General features: G+C 46.8%; 1 protein-coding gene across 1 annotated transcript in view; it reads right to left on the reverse strand.

Moving 5' to 3' along the window:
• LOC137536838 (zinc finger protein 271-like) overlaps positions 1 to 16,216 on the reverse strand; it is a 57,267-nt gene that overhangs the window by 2,204 nt on the left and 38,847 nt on the right. Inside the window, exons 5-7 of the mRNA XM_068259028.1 lie at positions 16,022 to 16,183; positions 4,421 to 4,544; positions 4,106 to 4,267 (exon numbers count right to left, since the gene is read on the reverse strand). Of these exons, the coding sequence (XP_068115129.1) occupies positions 4,106 to 4,267; positions 4,421 to 4,544; positions 16,022 to 16,183 (448 nt within the window). The remainder of the gene's footprint in view (positions 1 to 4,105; positions 4,268 to 4,420; positions 4,545 to 16,021; positions 16,184 to 16,216) is intronic.

Raw genomic sequence — 16,216 nt, forward strand, 5'->3', positions numbered from 1 at the left:
CTAGCTTCCACAAAACTGTCCCATGTCAATGCCATAAACATTGCTCTCTGCCAGAGCTGGCCTCCTACCATGCTTCATTCCCTGCTCTGTTTGAATAATTTCAACATTTTAAAGTACTTTTATCTCTTAGGTAAGAAGTCAGTAGTTAATAAAAGGTCGGAAAAAGCTAACTAATTAGGTAGACTTTCAGTGTGAATTTAAACACTACCAAGGATGGAGCTATTCCGATTGAGTGTGGTAAGGAGTTCCAAAGGGTAGGAGCAGCATGACTGAAGGTCCTGCTTCTGAAAGTTTTGTGGTGGTTGCTGTTGATAACTAGAAAATTCTGTTGATCTGAAGTTGTGGTCCAGTTGCAACAAATCCATTGGATAGCCAGGACCTAAACTACAGTCAGGTCCATAAATATTGGGACATCAACACAATTCTAATATTTTTGTCTCTACACACAACCACAATGGAGTTGAAATGAAACGAAGACGGTGTACTTTACAGTAATTGCAGACTGTCCGCTTTAATTTCAGGGTATTCACATTCAAAACAGGTGAACAGTGTAGAAATTACAACAGTTTGCATATGTGCCTCCCACTTGTTGAGGGAGCAAAAGTAATGGGACAATTGGCTTCTCAGCTGTTCCATGGCCAGGTGTGTGTTACTCCCTCATTATCACAATTATAATGAACAGATAAAAGGTCCAGAGTTGATTTCAAGTGTGCTATTTGCATTTGGAATCTTTTGCGGCCAGCTCTTTAGATGAGATTCAAAGAGCTGTCCATATCAGTGAAGCAGGACTGAAAATAAGAAAAAAAAACATCAGAGAGATTGCAAAAACATTTGGCATGGCAAAAAACAACTGTTTGGAACCTACTGGTGAGCTCAGCAACACCAAAAGACCCGGAAAACAACTGTGGTGGATGACCGAAGAATTGCTTCCCTGGTGAAGAAAACACCCTTCACAACAGTTAGCCAGATCAAGAACCCTCTCTAGGAGTCCAGCGAGTGAGATGAAACAAGTGGTCGGCACTACATGACAGTAAGATCAGCTAATCACATGCATGCTAGCCAGGAATGACAAGCTATAGCTCCCACAATGCATCCAAACTGCGTGCTCAGGACGCAACAACAGATATCCACAACGTCAAAATAGAGAAGGAAGTCCGGCACTGCAGCATTTAAATTGCATTTATTCCAATCGGACTGTGTTAATATACATGCTTGCAGCAAACAACTTGTGATGAACAATACAGTTCTACCATTGGGTGAAATGGATGGCAGCAGATGCAGGGTGTGAATCAGGCAGCCTAACGGCCGTTTCGCACAGTGGTGCTTCTGAGGCTCGAGGCTGGAGAAGGAAAGGAACTGCTCATGATCCTAAGCATACCACCTCATCAGTGAAGCATGGTGGTGGTAGTGTCATGGTGTGGGCATGTATGGCTTGGCAGAGCATCACCAGGGATGAAACCCAGCGTCTGGTGATGTCTATGCGATCCAGACTTCAGGCTGTAATTGACTGCAAAGCATTTGCAACCATGTATTAAAAAGTGAAAGTTTGATTTATGATTATTATTCTGTCCCATTACTTTTGCTCCCTTAACAAGTGGGAGGCACATATGCAAACTGTTGTAATTCCTACACCGTTCACCTGATTTGAATGTAAATACCCTCAAATTAAAGCTGACAGTTAAAGCACATCATGTTCGTTCTATTTCAAATCCATTGTGTTTGTGTATAGAGCCAAAAATATTAGAATTGTGTCGATGTCCCAATATTTATGGACCTGACTGTATGCAAGGATTTGAATTTAGACCACGACTGAAATTTGTTAACAGCCTGACTGTAACATTGTATACTAACAGCATGTATTGAGGGCATTACGGTAGTCCAGCCATGATGTGATGAAAGCATGAACTAGGGTATGCAGCACTATTCTAGTGCAGTGGTCCTCAAACTAAGGCCCGCGGGCTGAATGCGGCCCCATGAGGCTTTTTCACCGGCGCCCCCCACTCTCAAAATCTATTACTTATAGATGCGGTCCATCTTTAAAAATCCGCAGCCCGTATATGCAGGGCTGTGGAGTCGGAGTCGTGGAGTCGGGCAATTTTGGGTGCCTGGAGTCGGAGTCGGGAAAAAATGCACCGACTCCGACTCCTAATGAATTTGTAACTGTAATTAAAATAGAAAATATGATAAAATGCTCTATTTCTCAGATAATAGTCATTAAAAATAATGTATATATACAGTATATATACAGTAATAGCTGTGCTTAGTCCACAAAAATGAAATAAACCAATCAAAATTAGTTACTTGTGCTGCTTCAATAAAGCAGTCCCCGTATTTTTAAGGTCAGATATACATATCTGATTGTGACTGTATATATGATGTGTACACAGGAATCTCTTATATATACTAAATAACATCTATGCTGTAAGAATAAAGCCTGATGTGTAGCTGTGTCACTAATAGAGATGGTCAACGAGATGGAAATAATTCTGCATTGATGCTGATTTATGCAAATATATGCACTCCCTTTGCTGATGAAATCAAATTATTTGATATGTTGTTAAAATTTGGTTTGGTGAATACAAATTAAAGGGTAAATGAGACGGATGAAAAGTAAAGTTTTATACATACCTGGGGCTTATTCCAGCCCCCTTCAGGCTAATCAGTCCCTCGCTGTCCTCCACCACCCGGATCTTCTGCTATGAGTCCTGGTAATTCAGCCAGTCAGCACTGTCCGGCCGCATGCCGCTCCCACAGCCAGGAACATTCTGCACCTGCGCAATAGTGCTGCACAGGTGTAGTATGCTCCTGGCGGCGGAGTGTGTGCATGCGCACTACGCCCGACTGGCTCAAGTACCTGGACTCATAGCAGAAGATCCAGGTGGTGGAGGAGGACAACGAGGGACTGATTATCCTGAAGGCGGCTGGAGAAAGCCCCAAGTATGTATAAAACTTTAATTTCATCTGTCTCAGGTTTACTTTGTTACACAGTAGTACTATACTCTACATATGCACTCCCCACAGAGCTGCAGGGAATCCACTGAGAATGCTGTCCACATTGAATACAGAGGTGTTGTCTGTTTACAATCTCCTCATTCCCCTGCAGAGTACCTGCACATCATTCTTACATGTACCCACACTTACATTGCCTAGGGCCTGATAGATGTTCTTTGTTCCAGTTTGTACCTTTTACAAGTACTCTTACCAAGGACTAGTTTTAGTCTAAAGGGAATAAATATAGTAGTCTACATATCCTTCTCACTTCAGTTGTCTTGTAAAATTCCTAAGCGTTGGCAGTTAAGAGACGAATTTCATGTTACATACTTTTATTCAACAAAATTGTAATATGCAAATTAGAGGAGTCGGAGTCGAGGAGTCGGAGGAATCCTAAACTGAGGAGTCGGAGTCGGAAGTCGGTGGATTTTTGGACCAACTCCACAGCCCTGCATATATGTATAATAGCAGTGCTGGCACCACCCATCCACATGGGTCAAATTGGACTGCAGGTTGTCACCTGGGTATGCTTCACTGTCTGTAGCAAAGATGTTCTTCGGGCACCACATGAATGAATAGCTGCTGCTGGGAGTTCTCCTCCGGCTATGGTCGGGGGAGTTAGAGGTAATGTCAAAGCAGTGTGTGTGTATAGCGCTAGATAATTAGCAGTTCATCATGCGATTATTGGGTAAAGGGGGTAGGGCTGCTCAAATCCGGATCCGGGAGAAACCCGGATAGTTGCTATGCGGATATCTCCCAGTAAACCTGAGCGGGGGGGGGGGGGGGGGGGGGAGTTCAGGCTTACCTGTCTGACGTCTTCTCCATCCGTCCCTGGCGCCTCCCACGATGTGGTCCACGCACATCACGTGACTACAAACACTTCATCCTTCAACCCGGAAGGAGGAAGTGTTTGTAGTCACGTGACCGCCGCGTGGACCGCATCGTGGGAGGCGCCAGGGACGGATGAAGAAGACGTCAGACAGGTAAGCTTGACCCCCTCGCTCAGCCCGCACAGGTTTACTGGGAGATATCCGGACAGCAACTATCCGGGTTTATATAGATTCAAGCTCCCTACATTCAATGCTTTTGCAACTCAACAATGTAGAAACCTCACCAAGATCTTCAAAAGCCTCTCCTAGCTTAAAAGTCACTGGTGTCGCAATATTCTCTTCTTTGACTTCCTCTTTAACAATGATGTGAAGATCACGGAGATGCACTGCAGAGTTTGGAGGACAAAGAGGACCTGTACATCTCTCTGGTTGGCTTCTGAATCCACCTGTAGGACACACAAACACACACTGACTGAATATATTGTTTCTATGCGTTCTGTTTGCAGATTAGGGGAGGGTGGGGGAAGGACGAAGGAGGAGGTTAGGTGGTACCTGACATATATTTCTCTCCATTACAAGACATGACAGTCTCCTCTTACCCAGTGATGTGCGGAAAGGCTGAGTGGCCATCACAATGTCCTTGTAGAGGTTCTTGTGATCTTCTAAATACTCCCGCTCCTCCATGAAGAAACAGAAGGGGACATCCTGACTCCTTATAGGAACCTGACCAATAAAGATAAGTCATTTGTAATGAGCAAAAAATGTCCCAACTTGATGAGGTCAGACTTCTGCATGAAATGTCCTAACTTGCAAATCGTCACTGAACCAGGAAGTGAATGATATTAACCCAGAGCTAGTATGGCTTAGGCGATACTGCAGAAAAAAGTTCTCCAATCACAGCACCCGCTACAACTCAAAGTGTTCTAGTTTGCTGAATAGTGTGGGCATCTTATTATTACATTTACTTCACAGCAGATACAGAAATAGTGTGTCACTTCCCACTTGGAATGAATAGTGAAGGATGAACACAGGCAATATTGCACAATCGCTTACTGCGAACCTCACAGTCCGTATATGGGATGAACACTGAGGCGTGTGCTCCGTATACACATATGGATAACACGTAATCTCAAATCATCAAGAAACAGCAAAACAACGTGCACCTTCCGTCTCAATATTTTACTTGAAAAGTGTATCATCCAATTTCGTGTACAGACGTCCAGTGTTGACAAAAATCAATCACAATGGTGTGGGTATAAAGCCAGGTGTAGCTTACGTGTCCATGGCAAAAGCAGGTATTGCGGTGTGGAGGTGGGCTTCAGGCACTAGGTGGTGAAGCGACGGCCGTTTCGCGTCTATGCGACGCTTGGTCACCACTGTGTTTTTACTTGATTTTAAAGAGGAATACATTTATTGAAATTGGATTACGCTATGTGGAGCATTTTTATATGTTTTATGTTGCTAATGAGCTTATGAAGAAGAGGAGGAAGCAGACCAATATTGATCGGAAGGAAAGGGATTGTTACTGACTGAGCGCATATGATCATTTTGTATGATCAGAGGAGCTGGTGAGTGCGTTTTGTATCGGTGTGGTGGTGGATTATGAAGATTGTCTTTTTGCGCTGATCATCATAGACTATATTTTAAGGAAGATTGAGAACAGAGTATCAATTAAGGATCGGCAGCAATTGGGACTGCAGTGTATTGAAGAGTGTGTGGCATTGCGCATAGGATTCTTTTCTAATTTATACATTCAGACTGGTTTCACAGTGGGACGTTAAAGTCCCACGTTACAGCAGCCAGTAACGCAGCCTAACTCACAGCACTGTAAAATCAATTGTGCTGTTCACAGTGCCCACGTTGCGTTACATAGTAACGCAGCACGTTTAAATAAAGTGGTGCATGTTGTACTCTATACTGGGCTAAGCAGCGTTAGACTGCTTGCACATGCTCAGTAATGTTGGAGGAGGAGGTCTCCCCTCCTCCTCCGCGGCCAGCCACATGGCTAATTAATATTCACTGCACTGCAGAGACTCCTGGTAGGACTGTAGTGTTGTCCGGATCATGAACGAATAGTTAAATTGATCCGGATCTTTTTTGTAAGTCGACTCATCCGGATCATCACAATGAAAGATTCGGTTTACAGTGGATGTCTGTCTGGAAAAAACAGGAACATACAGAATGTACAGTGCAGGGAAAGTACTGTCCTGCTAGTCATTTCACCCAGTCTGCTTCCCTAGTAAAATGATTCAAAGGATTCGGTTCAAAGATCCGGATCTTTTCAATGATCCGATTCAAATGATCCGAATCCTTAAAAAGATCCGGACTTCCTATCACTAACCTGGAGCGGCTGCTTTGAGACCTGCATAACGCAGCTCAATCTGACGTCCAACTTCAACACCACCATACGTTGCGTTAGGGGCACGTTATGCAACCATAACGTCCCCTAAAATGCAACGTCTTGGTGTGAAAGTAGCCTCAACCTGTGCTTGCATAGGTCTGCTCATTCCCTACCACATCCTAAAAGTATACTGGTAGGTTAACCGGCTCCTCTTTACAGTACTACTGTTGCGAAAATCTTAAAATTTAAAATATATATTAACACATACAAATAAGAAGTGCATTTCTTCCAGAGTAAAATGAGCCATTAATTACTTATCTCCTATGTTGCTGTCACTTACAGTAGGTAGTAGAAATCTGACATTACCTACAGGTTTTGGGCTAGTCCATCTCGCCATAAGGAATTCTCAGCTTGGACTTTATTCTTTATAAAGACACTCCCTGAAAAAGAATTATACAAAGATGCTGACCAGCCTCCCTGCTCACACTTTTTTGGCAATTGGATGGAGCAACTGCCATTCACTAAGTTATTTTGAAAATAAAGAAATTCCAGAGAATCCCCCATGAGGAGAAGGGTTAGTTCAAAACCTGTCGGTTCTGTCATATTTCTACTACTTACTGTAAGTGGCAGCAACATAGGAGAAAAGTAATTGATGGCTCATTTTACTCTGGGAGAAATGCACTTATCATCTGTATATGTTTACATATATTTTATATTTTAAGATTTTCGCAACAGTGGTTCTTTAAACTGACCCTACACTGTATATGGTAAGGACTACAGTAGAATCCCTTTATAGTAAACTTCAAGGGACCAGGCCAATTAGTTTACTCTATTAGAAGTTTACTATATTAGAATTGGTCATATATTAAATATTCCCACAGGTGCTTGATAATGCAAAAGTCTGCACTCCTTATATGGATGGTAAAACAATCAAATACTTTATTGCATATCTATTTGTGTCACCAGCCCCTCCCTCTAGATTGTAAGCCTTTGGCAGGGCCCTCTCCCCTTGTGTATCATACTTGACTGTGTGCACTTTACCCAGAATTTGGAACTGGAAATTTTTTACCACTACCATTCCAGTTTATGATCTGGCATTGTACTATTATCTGCATTGTGTAGTGTATCTTATTGCTATTACCTGTATTGTTGTATCTATGGTCTGTTACCTGTATTGTTCTGTCAACCCTGTTATCATTGTCTGTAATCCTATTTATTGTACAGCGCTGCGTAATATGTTGGCGCTATATAAATCTAATAAATAATAATAATAATATTAAAAGCCTAGCACTAGACAAGCCAGCACAAAAGCTATTCCCACAGGCGGATGGTCGGGACCTAAGGAGTCAGACTTAGTTTACTCAGGTCGGATTTTCATCACAGGAGCCTATTGGCACAGATGTCCTGGCACCTTAGACTTCGACCTCCATGAACCGACAAACCCCTGCCGAACCATACCGCAAGTGTGCTGGCTGGCCCAGCTGTCACTTCGGCCTTCCTTCTCTTGCCTGTCATAGGTAACTAAAGGTGCCCTGCAGCATTAGGTAGCCAGAAGTACCCTCAGTATTAAGCATCTAGAGCACATGTGTCGAACTCCAGGCCTGGAGGGCCAGATCCATGCCAGTGTTTAGCATGGACTGAGAAAGAAAGGAATGTGTTCTTGTCAGAAAGCGCGGAAGAGCCGCCGCCATGAGTCAGCGGCAGGCGGCTCTTTCCGCGCATAGAGTACCTGCACACGGAGAGGCAGCCGCCTCCTCTCAGTATGAGGCGGCTGTCTCCGTGCAGGATATTGCGGAGCGCGGAGAAACCGCCACGTTAGCGCGCATGTCCCCGCTGCGGAGACACCGCAGAGCGGGGCTGCTGTGGCTGGGACTCGTAGTCCCTCGAGACTTAGAGTGACGCGCGCGCGCGCACTCAGGAACTATTTATGACAGACTAAGGGAGTCAGCTGACCTGGCTGGTCAGCTGACTCTGGCTCCACTTCCCATTGGTCCAGCGCTTGGGGTGGAGCTGGAGAGTGGTCTCTGTACATATACTGCGGGCTGATCATTCCTCCGGTGTCTGGCGTTGCGATCACACATGTGGGAGCACCCAGATCCGTAGTCAGATCCTTAAGTGTGCCGGGACCAGCTGGAGCTGTAATCCTACACTTGGCTAGATTCTGTTGATAGCTAAAGTACTAATTTGATTGTGATTATCTGTTATGACGTTTTGCCTGCCTGACCATCCTCCTGAACTCTGACCTTGTACCTCGATATTTCTGATACTCTGTTGCCGAACCTCGGCTCATCCTTAGACTCTGTTTCTGCCTCCTGATCTTGTACCTCGATATTTGTGATACCCTGTTGCCGAACCCTGCCTGTACTTTAGACTCCGCCTCCGTCTACTATAATTGTACCTTATCTGTCCGTGTGTTAACGACTTGGCTTGTCCGACCTCGAGAGCCGACCTCACTGTTGGAGGCGGTTCCCCGTCCTGTTAGTGACACTTCCTCCAGTTTGTCACTTTCAGACTATCCTTCCTACTGTCAGCCTGACTTCTCCCGCCTTGGAGAGGTCAGGTCTTCGGAAGATTTCCGTGCAGTACTCCTCACTGCACTGAGGCCTAGTCCTCTAAGTGTTACTGTTACACCAAACACTACTCTCTACTCAGGTGAACAGAGGTTAGCTGGTATATCGGATTATCGGTGATACTGCAGATCACTTATAATCTGGTATACATCTGTATTCCCCGTGATACTGCAGATCACCGGTAATCAGATCCTCTCTGTGCTTCACCGATCGTCACAGAACGCCAGACCCAAACCTATATGGACGGACACTCTGACCGTCTGGGAGCAATGGCTTCCTCAATGGACGAGATCAATCGAATGCTGGGTGAGCATCAGACACTGATTGATTCTTTGTCCGGGTCGTTACAAACCCTCCGGATGAGGTCAGATCCACTCCTAGTACTGATATACGTATGCCAGTACCCGAGAGATTTTCCGGCCACAGGTCTGACTTCCGCAATTTTAAGAGTAGAGTATTGTCGTATTTTGAGTTGAGACCCCAATCCTCAGGCACGATGGCCCAAAGGGTCACATTTCTTAAGACACTACTGACAGGCAACTCTCAGACTTGGGCGTACAGCTTACCTGAGGGTGACTTAGCTTTAACATCTGTTGATGAATTTTTCAAAGCAATGGCGGTAATCTACGACGACCCAGATATTGCCTCAACCTCAGAGCAGCAGCTCAAGTTATTACGCCAAGGCAAGGGTCAAGTCAAGGATTACGCCTCTGAATTTAGGAGGTGGTCAGTGACAACCTGGTGGGACAACTTCGCCCTGTTAGACCGTTTCCTATCTGGGTTGTCAGACGAGGTCTCCAGCCTCATGTTGAGTCAGCCAGAGCCCACGACACATGACGGCGCCATTTCGGCGGCCATTAGGATCGATCACAGATTGCGTTATCAACGACAAAACCGGGGTAAAGACCAGGTTAAACTTGTCTCTTACGCAGCTCCTCCTGAGACGCCACCTACGCCTGTTTTACCTCCACCTGAACCTATGCAGATAGGTCGGTCAAAACTATCTCAGGTAGAGCGGAGACGCAGAATGACAGAACAGTTGTGTTTATATTGTGCGGAGCAGGGTCATAGAGTACGAGATTGCCCCAACAAGCCAGGATATGGCCCCAAGAAGTCGGGAAACGGGCATGCCTAGGAGTAGTGGGGGGTGACACCCTAGGCACTCTATTTTCACCCCTTAAAGAGAAAAAGTTGCTTCTCCCTTGTGCTATTACATGGGAAAACAATTCTATAGCCACTTAAGCTTTTGTGGATTCCGGTTCAGCGGCTAATTTTATGAGTTTTGATTTCGCTAAAAGAATGGGCATTCCTCTCACCCCGGTGAAACCTCCTATCCAAGTCACGGCAGTGGACGATTCTCCCTTGCAACGGAATCGTTCTCTGTCACAGACTCCCGAGATGAAGGTCACTATTGGGGTACTGCATGGGGAACTATTGCAGTTTTTTGTTTTGCACATGTCCACCTCCACTATCATCTTAGGCATGCCATGGTTACAAATCCATTCACCGCAGATAGACTGGGCCACAGGGCAGTTAACGGCATGGTCACCTCATTGTTTCCAGCAGTGTTTGGGGAGGCTAACGTTAGGTCAAACCAGGGTTCAGGTGGCAGATGTACCTGAACAGTACTCGGATTACGCCGATGTGTTCTGTCCTAAGGCTGCGGATAAATTGCCCCCGCATCGCCCTTTCGACTGCCCCATTGACCTCCGTTCTGGCTGTATGCCCCCTCGAGGCCATCTGTATAATTTATCGGGCCCTGAAAAACTAGCCATGCAGGAGTATATCCGTGAGAATTTGGCCAAGGGCTTCATTCGTCCGTCCCGGTCACCGGCTGGGGCAGGTTTCTTTTTTGTTAAGAAAAAAGACGGGGGTTTACAGCCATGTATCGATTACCGGGGCCTTAATAAAATCACAGTGAAGAATCGCTACCCGTTGCCATTAATAGACGATTTATTCACACAGGTCACGGATGCTAGGATATTCTCGAAACTAGATTTACGGGGGGCATACAACCTGGTGCGTATAAGAAAGGGCGATGAATGGAAAACGGCCTTCAATACACCTGACGGGCATTACGAATACCTGGTAATGCCCTTCGGGTTATGTAATGCCCCGGCCGTTTTCCAGGAACTCATTAATGAGGTCTTTAGGGAGGTGTTAGGGAAGTTCGTTTTAGTCTATTTAGACGACATTCTTATCTTTTCTAACAACCTCTCTGAACACAGAACCCATGTCAGAATTGTATTGGACAAACTGAGACAGAATTTGTTGTACGCTAAACTTGAGAAGTGCATTTTTGAGGTTACGTCGGTTGCCTTTCTGGGATATATAATCTCCACCTCGGGCCTGTCTATGGACCCTGCCAAGGTCTCCGCGGTCCTGGAGTGGCCGCAGCCGGTGGGGTTAAAGTCTCTACAACGGTTCTTGGGTTTTGCAAACTATTATAGAAGGTTTATTAAGGGGTACTCCACAGTAGTCGCACCCCTCACCAGTCTTACCAAGAAAGGAGCAGACACCACTTATTGGCCTCCCGAGGCCTTACAGGCATTCTCTACTCTGAAGGGCTTGTTCTGCTCGGCGCCCATACTGAGACACGTGGACACTTCTTTTCCGTTTATAGTTGAGGTAGACGCCTCAGAGGTTGGAGTGGGGGCTGTGCTGTCTCAACGCTCAGGTCTTCAGGGTAGATTACACCCGTGTGCCTATTTTTCCCGGAGGTTCTCTCCGGCAGAGAGAAACTACGATATAGGCAACAGGGAGCTCCTAGCCATCAAATTGGCCTTCGAAGAGTGGCGTCATTGGCTAGAAGGAGCAGAGCACACGATCACGGTTTATACTGACCACAAGAATCTGGAATACATCGAGGGGGCCAAAAGGTTAAGCCCTCGGCAGGCTCGATGGTCTCTATTTTTCTCGAGGTTCACATTCTTGATTACGTACACTCCAGGTAGTAAGAATACTAAGGCGGATGCACTCTCTAGGTGTTTCGAGCCAGAGACAGCACAGCCCTCTGTCCCCGAGACTATTGTTCCACGAAGGTTGGTGTTAGCCGCTACCAAGACCTGGGAGGACTGGAAGGAGACTTTGAGTCCTTTCCAGCAGGATATCCCGGAAGGGAAACCAGATGGGGTTTTATTTATTCCGTTACCATTCCGTCTCCAGATCCTGGAGATGATCCACTCACACAAGAATGCGGGACATCCTGGGGCGGCTAGAACGCAAGATCTCGTGGCCAGGTGTGCGTGGTGGCCCTCTCTAGCAGCTGACTGCAAAGAGTTCATCAGGGAATGTGCGGTGTGCGCAAAAAGCAAGCCCTCCCGGCTGTCACCTGTAGGTACACTGCAGCCTTTGCCCACCCAGAGTGAGCCATGGGCCCACTTGTTCATGGATTTTGTGGGTGAGCTTCCTAGGTCTGAGGGCATGTCGGTCATCTGGGTGGTGGTCGACCGCTTCAGTAAAATGGCCCATTTCGTGCCTCTGAAAAGACTCCCCTCGGCCCAAGAACTGGCTGATTTATTCATCACCCATATCTTCCGTCTGCATGGCATTCCGGAAGACATAGTATCTGATCGGGGAGTCCAGTTTGTCTCAAAGTTTTGGAAGGCATTCTGTCACCAAATGGGCATGAGTCTGTCATTTTCGTCTGGCTACCATCCACAGACGAATGGTCAGACTGAGAGGGTCAACCAATCGCTAGAGCAATTTTTAAGATGTTATGTTGCCGAAGCTCAGAATGATTGGGTTAAATTCTTGCCTTACACAGAATTTGCGCATAATAACTTAAAGAGTTCTTCCTCGGGTTTCTGTCCATTTCAGATAGTAACCGGGAAACTACCCAAGTTCTCTCCCTTGCCGATTGCGTCCACTCCATTTCCTGCCTTAGAGGCCTGGCAAAGGTCATTCAAGGACATGTGGTGGACCATAAAAGATAACCTGGTAAAAGCATTTCAGAGTCAGAAAGGTCAAGCTGACAAGAGACGCTCTTTAGAGTGGAGATTTCAACCAGGAGACTGGGTCTGGGTATCCACCCGCCACTTGACCTTGAGACAGCCTTCAGCCAAGTTGGGGCCCAGGTTCGTGGGACCATTTCGGGTAGCAAGAAAGATCAACAATGTCACGTATACCGTTGATCTGCCTGCTAGCATGCGTGGTGTAAGGTCCTTCCATGTGTCCCTACTTAAACCTGCAGTGCATGTAGGACTCACTCCTCCTCCTCCTCCTGTAATAATAGATGATCGACCTGAATATGAAGTCGAGAAGATTTTAGACTCTCGTGTAGTACAAAATTCAGTACAGTATCTGGTACATTGGAAAGGGTATGGTATTGAGGAGAGGCAATGGGTACCTGGGAGCCGCATGCATGCGGATGAATTAAGGAAGGAGTTTCATGCTTTACATCCAGAGAAGCCTGGAAGGAGCTGTCCGGAGTCCACTCCTCGGGTGGGGGGGTACTGTCAGAAAGCGCGGAAGAGCCGCCGCCATGAGTCAGCGGCAGGCGGCTCTTTCCGCGCATAGAGTACCTGCACACGGAGAGGCAGCCGCCTCCTCTCAGTATGAGGCGGCTATCTCCGTGCAGGATATTGCGGAGCGCGGAGAAACCGCCGCGTTGGACGCGGCGGTTAGCGCGCATGTCCCCGCTGCGGAGACACCACAGAGCGGGGCTGCTGTGGCTGGGACTCGTAGTCCCTCGAGACTTAGAGTGACGCGCGCGCGCGCACTCAGGAAGTATATATGACAGACTAAGGGAGTCAGCTGACCTGGCTGGTCAGCTGACTCTGGTTCCACTTCCCATTGGTCCAGCGCTTGGGGTGGAGCTGGAGAGTGGTCTCTGTACATATACTGCGGGCTGATCATTCCTCCGGTGTCTGGCGTTGTGATCACACATGTGGGAGCACCCAGATCCGTAGTCAGATCCTTAAGTGTGCCGGGACCAGCTGGAGCTGTAATCCTACGCTTAGCTAGATTCTGTTGATAGCTAAAGTACTAATTTGATTGTGATTATCTGTAATGACGTTTTGCCTGCCTGACTATCCTCCTGAACTCTGACCTTGTACCTCGATATTTCTGATACACTGTTGCCGAACCTCGGCTCGTCCTTAGACTCTGTTTCTGCCTCCTGATCTTGTACCTCGATATTTCTGATACCCTGTTGCCGAACCCTGCCTGTACTTTAGACTCCGCCTCCGTCTACTATAATTGTACCTTATCTGTCCGTGTGTTAACGACTTGGCTTGTCCGACCTCGAGAGCCGACCTCACTGTTGGAGGCGGTTCCCCGTCCTGTTAGTGACACTTCCTCCAGTGTGTCACTTTCAGACTATCCTTCCTACTGTCAGCCTGACTTCTCCCGCCTTGGAGAGGTCAGGTCTTCGGAAGATTTCCGTGCAGTACTCCTCCATACCTCCCAACATTTTGATTTTGAAAACCGGGACATTTAGGCCACGCCCCTGGCCACACCCCCAACCCCCTAGTCACGCCCACCCCACAAAAAAGTTTTTTCCCCCAATTATTAATTACTCCCAAAGGGGAGGCGCTGTGAGGGTGCCAGTGGGTGGGGGGGATGGTGAGGGTGGCTGTGGGCGGGCAGAGAGAGATCGAGGCACCAGCCCGGTATGCGGCATGGATAGCCGCCGCCCGCCGCCATTACACTTCTCCCTCCCTCCTAATATGCCCCCATTGTCCCCTTCTCCCCCGCAGTGTAAAATGGGCAGCGATCGGAGCGGACAGTAAGTCTTATCACTGCCTCTCCGCTGCGTACGGGGATCTCCTCTGATCTTCCTGCTTCCTGTGACGTCACAGGAAGCAGGAAGATCAGAGGAGATCCCCGTACGCAGCGGAGAGGCAGCGATAAGACTTACTGCCCGCTCCGCTGCCCATTTTACACTGCGGGGGAGAAGGGGACACTGGGGGCATATTAGGAGGGAGGGAGGGAGAAGTGTAATGGCGGCGGGCGGCGGCTATCCATGCCGCATACCGGGCTGGTGCCTCGATCGTTTTTTTTTTCCCACTCACTCCCCAACGGCCGGGACCAGGGGGGGGGGGGGGGGCAGCGCGGGACAGCGGGACGGCCCCCCAAAATCGGGACCGTCCCGCCGAAATCGGGGCGGTTGGGGCCCCTGCTCCTCACTGCACTGAGGCCTAGTCCTCTAAGTGTTACTGTTACACCAAACACTACTCTCTACTCAGGTGAACAGAGGTTAGCTGGTATATCGGATTATCGGTGATACTGCAGATCACTTATAATCTGGTATACATCTGTATTCCCTGTGATGCTGCAGATCACCGGTAATCAGATCCTCTCTGTGCTTCACCGATCGTCACAGTTCTATTTGATGGACCACACCTTTCCTGATTCAGACCCATCAATTCATTTGAGCTGTATCAAAAATGTGTGAGGATCTCGGCCCTCGTAGGACTGGTTTGACATACCTGATCTAAAGGGTACCCCCAAGTATTAGGTAGCTAGAGGATCCTCAGTATAAAATACCTAGACATGCCCCTGACCAAAGGGAGATCTCGTCAGCGAAATGCCAAAAGCAGGGTGAGTAGCCTCTCATTTACACTCTTATCAGGACCCTGCATAGGGAAGGAGGGAGGAGCTCTGGGAGGGGAGTAAGCCATCTTTCCATCATCATGCACCTGTAGGCACATGCCTACAGTGCCTTATGGTAAATCCAGCACTGAGTTTACTATAGACATAGGTTTCTTACTGTACGTTTACTATATCAGAGTTAACTAGATTCTATTGTATTATTAGGACATTCGATTTTGAGTTCCCTAACAGTGATATGTATTGTTTACTGTACAATGTATGGCACTCTGTAAAATGTCAGGATTATACAAACGCATGATAATAATCACAGTGAAAACATATAGACTAGACAATTGGTATCAATAGACTACTCTGCCACTTAAAACTCCCACATGTTTTGTAACAGGGAGGAGTTGGTGTAAGTTATGCCCCAAATAAAATAATATTAAACAATGCTTATGCACACAGAGTGACATATATATCACAAGTGGCACAGAAAAATATTATACTATATAATTCACAAGATGAAATTTTATACCAGATACAAAATAATTTACACATGAGATTATATAGTACTGATATACATCTATCTATATATATATTACAACGATATTAACAAAAGGTGGTAAAGAATCTCCTCCCTAAGCCATGTGATGTCTGCCCTGTATATACACATACATTATAGAGTATACATCTATTTATTCATTTGCATTTTGCAAATATAGTCAAATCATCAAATACATTTCGAAGCTCACCAGCGCCGGAAGCCACAAGCAAGCTTCTGCACCCTCGGCGCTGATTGGAGCAGAAAAAAACGCAACTAGGACAGAGATATGTCTGCAGTGAACAGAGGCTGGCGGCCATGTTGTTGTAGTCCACAAGCACTGAGTAAAGCACTGTATAATTATTATCCCCTCCTACTTCACCATCATTGGTCGCCAGCAGCACAT

Source organism: Hyperolius riggenbachi, chromosome 10, assembly GCF_040937935.1.
Source record: "Hyperolius riggenbachi isolate aHypRig1 chromosome 10, aHypRig1.pri, whole genome shotgun sequence".
Taxonomy (NCBI): domain Eukaryota; kingdom Metazoa; phylum Chordata; class Amphibia; order Anura; family Hyperoliidae; genus Hyperolius; species Hyperolius riggenbachi.